Source organism: Alligator sinensis, unplaced genomic scaffold (assembly GCF_000455745.1).
Source record: "Alligator sinensis unplaced genomic scaffold, ASM45574v1 scaffold2101_1, whole genome shotgun sequence".
Classification (NCBI taxonomy): Eukaryota; Metazoa; Chordata; order Crocodylia; family Alligatoridae; genus Alligator; species Alligator sinensis.
Genome location: NW_005844463.1, coordinates 1 through 5,724, shown reverse-complemented (window position 1 = coordinate 5,724; position 5,724 = coordinate 1). Strand labels below are relative to the sequence as shown.

At 39.4% G+C, this 5,724-nt stretch overlaps 1 protein-coding gene across 1 annotated transcript; it reads right to left on the bottom strand.

The window, feature by feature from the left end:
* Window positions 1–1,621: 1,621 nt before the first annotated feature.
* LOC102370863 (olfactory receptor 13H1-like) lies at window positions 1,622–2,575 on the bottom strand. The gene has a single exon (XM_006039346.1). It carries the CDS (start codon window positions 2,573–2,575, stop codon window positions 1,622–1,624), a length of 954 nt encoding a protein of 317 aa, XP_006039408.1.
* Window positions 2,576–5,724: the final 3,149 nt, after the last annotated feature.

Below are 5,724 nucleotides of genomic sequence, written 5' to 3'. Positions count from 1 at the left end.
ACCCTGTGCAGCACCTCCAAGAGTTACTCTGGACAACATGTGTTACATCTTTCTTCATTGTGTGTCACCCCTAGGACTCTGTGTGCATCATGCACAAGGATTTGGTTTGTGTCATTCCCTAAGCCATACTCTACATCACCTCTATGACTTAAAAGTGCATCAGTGCCACAACTTGAGTTTATGAAACCCTCAGGCCATGACTTTATCTCCCCTGGTGGTCCTACTTCAGTTCATTCATAAGACACTGAGGATGTCACCCTAATATGGGGGCAAATCCAGACCCAGGTTCAAGGCAGTAGCCTGACTTTACCACCCCCACTTTAATGACATTACCTCCCCCCAGCACCAAGAAGTAACCAACAATTCCTTCTCTTCATGCCCTCTCTCCCCAAACCCTGTTCATTCATCCTCCCTCCTATCTTCTATTAGCAACACACACTTGCATGTAATTGGCTTTTGGAAACAGTTGGAGCATCTTCTAAGATTACATTTCTCACAAATAATTGGGAACAAAATCTCAAACAAAAGAAGATTGTGTCAATGTGCGTACACTTTTATTTTCCATGATCCTGCTAAGGATCATACTGACACTGTCACAGTTTTGGTGTAGGCAAAACTGCCTACACCAAAACAGAGCAGCGTCAGCAGCCTCTATTTGGCATGACAGAGATTGGGGAAGGGACAGGCAATACAGAATCAAACAGGACAGTGAGAAGAAAGCAGAGCAGCAAATCAGGAAGGGACCACAGGACGAGCAAACTGGGAAGGGGATCAGAGTGGCACATAGGGATCATTAGGAGCAAATGTATGGCATGCCTGCCAAAAAGATTGGCCCGTACTGGTGTAGGGCATGTCTGTTTGTTACTGCATATTTTCTTGCGCAACTCCACTCACATGATCATACGCACACTAGGAAACTTTTTGTGTTTACTCATCTGAATCTAGAAGAGTATAATCCTAACACCTCAAGTGTTATATTCCTTCTGATTCTGAGACCCCAAGTCTGTGCTGATTTTTTCTTTGACCATATTTGTTCCACCAGGGGAATATATGAAAACCATACAGTTGCATAAATCAGGGCAAACATTGAGCAAAGAAGAGCATTTGTAATATGATCCAAACACTTGCTTGAGGTACAGAAAAATTGGTAGAATTATTCAACCATATAAGTTCTTGCCCGTAACTTCTCCTGAAATGGCCCCAAATCTGATACCCCAGTCCTACTCTGCACTTGGATGAAGCCCACTAAACTATAAATGACCTGTATAACCATATTGGGTGTTCAGCCCTTAGGAAGCCATCATTTGAAAGATAAGAAGTTTTCCTGTTTAACCAAAGTGAAGGTGGAGCTCTCATACAATACCCCAGACATACATAGCAGCTAGTGCTTGGAGAATCACGTTACCATTTTTTTTTGTTAGTCAATCACTAAATATGAATAAACCAAATAATAAATGTTCCTGTCATGCCAAAAGAAGTTTAAAATATTTACTTAGAAAAACATCAGTTGTCACATAAAAAAACAGGTTCTGTATCTCTTTTCTTGATTGTCCCATGAAAGTGCCTTGGAGTAGACAAAGTATCAAAGGATTAAAGGGTCAGGGGAAAGACCATACAGCAATCACTGAAAAGTATCACAAAGAAAAGTATTTCTTTTCCTCCCAGTGACTCTCCGCAGGGCCGCTTTCACTTCCTGGTTTCTCAGTGTGTAGATTAGAGGGTTTAACATGGGTGTCACGATCCCATAAAACACAGTTATTATCTTGTCCTGCTCTTGCGATGACTTGGACTGGGGTTTGAGGTACATGAACATGGCTGTTCCATAGAATATGGTCACCACAGTCAGGTGGGAGCCACAGGTGGAGAAAGCCTTGGACCTGCCATCCAATGAGTGAATCTTTAAGATGGTGATGATGATGCGCATGTAAGAGAACAGGATGAAGAAGAAAGGAGCAAAGAGGGTAAGTGATGCACTGGCAAACATGAAGATTTGGTTCTTGGAGGTGTCTGAGCAAACCAACTTCATTACAGCAAGGACTTCACACGTGAAATGGTCAAGCTCATTCTTTCCACAGAATTGCGATGGCATCACAAAAAAAGGGACAACTGTCAGCAGGATTGTGACTATCCAGGACGCCAGTGCCAGGTGGATGCAACGTGTCTTGCTCATTATAACTGTATAGCGCAGTGGGTTGGAGATGGCAACATAGCGGTCATAAGCCATGACTGCCAGCAGGAAGCACTCTGTGGATCCTAAAAAGAGTGAGATTAGCATCTGACAGAAACACCTGGCGAAGGAAATGGTTGGTCTCTCAACTGAGAAATTTACCAGTGCTTGTGGGATGATGCTTGATGAATAGCAGATGTCCAGAAGGGACAAATTGTTGAGGAAGAAGTACATGGGGGTGTGAAGGTGAGGATCACATATGGTGAGAAGGATGATGAGGCCATTTCCCAGCAGGGTTACCAAGTAGACCAAAAAGAAGAATCCAGTTAATATTATCCTTGTTATGAGCTGATTGGAAAATCCAGTGAATATGAATTCAGCCACCATGGTTTGATTCTCCTCTCCCATGTCTTGCTTCAAGCATTCAAGTAGCAAAACAATGGAAAAATAGAGACTCAATATCCTGCAAGTAAGGTATTAACACTTTGGATAGGATGAATAACAGTCATTGATTCATATATGAAGACATACCTGGGAGAGAAGCAAACAGACAGAGGATTGAGGACAGAAGTAAATTGGTAGATATGGAAATAAAAATCTGTATGACTGCAATACATCTAAAATGCCAGTTATGCACTATTTTGCTGCTAATCAAATAAACCAATATTCTAAAAAAATATTTCCTGCAGCCTAAAATTACTCTCAAGACAATAATGATTGAGCTGAAGATTGAAGGAAAAGCAAGAAAGGAAGACAAGCTTGAAGTTCATAGTGTAGTTTTGAAAGACATAAATAATAGGGCCTAAACAGAAGCAGATGCCAGTGAACAGGTCAACAAAAAATGAAAGATCAATACAGAGGAGTGGAACTGAAGCTGATACAAGAAAGAAATCTTTCATGAACTTCAAATAAAGAAGAGACACATTGGGCAGCATGGACCAGCATGGGAACCAAATCTTCAGAAATGGATGGACTGATGAAAGGAGGCATGGACAGATACAGATCTATGTGGAAATATAAACAATTTTGAGTAGAAAAATTACTATAATTTTACCAAAAGCTAGAGCATGGCAGCACTTTAGAGACTAGCTGGTTAAGAGACCCATGATTTTTTGTAAGCAACAATTTGTTTTGTCCAAAGCTGTAAATCCTTCCATAGTATCTGATGAAGTAGGTTGTTATCTACAAAAGCTCATGGCAGTTAGTCTATAAGGTGCTACCCTGCCTTACCTTCTGTCTGACTTCAGAATAACATAATTTATCACCTCTGTATTATTATTTCAGTTAGTCAGTCTTTTAGTTAATTTTTTTGTTGGGGTTTTTGGGGGTTTTTTGGTAACAGCCTATTATTTGCTAATCAGCAAAGCCATATTTCTAAATCTTACAGTTCTATAAATATTCTCAATCCACGCATAAACTGCCTTTTGATTAAGGACATTTATTTTATTTTTTGCATACTTATCCATTTTTCACTAAATCACTATTAGTGCATAATCCAAAAGAGCAAATCCAGCCCATTCAAATGCATCTTTTTGGTTCACCTGAAAGCAAGAAAAATTGCCTTGGGTCTTTCCAGCATGTATAGTGCCTAGGGATCACCTTAAGTAAATAGTCCGGACTCCAACTGCTATAACTTTGCCATTGGCATTACTGAAAGTCTAAATTCGTCTGAGGCCTAACATATCTACTATAACCTCATTTTTTGTATTGGTTTATTTATGTTTCAGTTAGCCCAAGCCATTAATATACATGCTCTAATAAGACTAATGAAACATGACAGTCACAAGTACAATCTAAGTATGCTAGAGCAATATCTTGACAGAATAGCTACAAGGAAATTCTACAGCACCAGCACCAGCTTGTCACTGAGTGACAGCTCCATTAAACAGCATTTGTAAGGGGTTGATTGTGGAATAATAATTTCTGTACTGCAGTTGTTACATGGCCATAGCTCCAGAGGTGTTAGTATGAGTCTACCCATAGCCTTGTCTTCGGGACAGTTAACTCAACAGTAAGATGATCTGTAACGTCTCTTCTAGCCCCTAACAACTATGAAATTATGAAAGGGAACCTGACCATTTGGGCTACGATGTCAAAGGCAACTGGATAGGATGCTAAACACACCAATTCCCTCAGTATCTTAACCATACTTGCCACATTGGTTCTGAAGGGCAGGAGGACCCTTTGACCCTGTATTGCAGCATTTTTCTGTGTTCCCATAACCAACCGCACAGCGCAAAAATGAAGCTGACCTACTTGTGAAATGAATTTTCCACTGGATTGAATAATGTGACCTATGTGTTTTGTTGAAGCATTTTTTCGTTTTATCCCATCCATCCATCCATCCATCCATCCATCTGTCTTTGAGAGAGACAGATCAAAAGACATCCAACTATCTTAATACTGAGGTTTCATTTTACTGAAATGTACAATTGTAACATGCAGGCATGAGTTAAATATATACTCACTTTCTATCCTTCCCTATAAAGTAAGCAAAGTAATAAGAATATCACATTCTTCCCAACAGGCAGGGATTATCCAGTCTCATAATCAGAAGCTCACAATCTTGTGAAAGAATCCAGTATAACTCTTTAAATAAAAATTCAATTCCTTAAAAAACTACAACAGGTGTAATTATGAAATTTAGCTTTCCAGATTGTTTTAACCAAGGTATGAGAAAGTCTTGATGCTCACACTATAAAAACAAGAAACTTAAGTAATGAATTATTTCCTTTTTTTTGTAGTGTCCACACTTTTTTCTAGCAAATTCTATAAGGAAACAGTCCAAAGTACATGTAACAAGAAACAATGAAGGAATGAAAGTACACCCATAAGAAAGCAAGCAGGAAAAAAAGATTAAAACTTGTTTCAAGACCGAGAGCAGTGATTTCAGATCAATGGTCTCAGTCTAATTCTTGTTTCCTTACAAATGTGTAGTTTCCTTCCCTGAACAAACAGATTTCTTTTATGATCTGGAGACTTATTACACAGATCCATCTCCTTTAATTAAAATCAAGGAAAACTCTGTTTATTAAATAGCTGGTTGCAACTCCACTGGGAATTCTGACCTGGTTTGTTGACTCGAATCAGCACGGATGACTATCCTTTCACATTCATCCCAGTGTAAATTGGGAGTCATACAGTTGGATTGCTTTCTTCTTTGACCACAGTGTAAATTAAGTGTAGCTCCACTGGAATCCATGCACCGAATTCTTCGTTGGCGCTTCTTGGACTAAATCAGAAGTAACTGCCTGTGGGTTGCCAATGTTCCCCCTCACTCAGATGGAGTCTGAGCCTGCAATGCCACTGTTCTTTTTTTTCCAGAAAGAGTAAATCTGATCAGTAGATCCAACCAAACAAGAAAAGGAATTTTGAAGGGGATTTAAAGGGAAATTTTCAAAACTGGACATTTTAGCTCGTCTCTGATCCATATGGGAAAGACAAAAATTCAGTGTCTTCTTGTGCCAGATGGAAATGAGAAATAAACATTTAAATTTAGTATTAACTTAAACATAGGGAGAGTGGAGAGGGACCACAACAAACATCAGGTGAAGGCA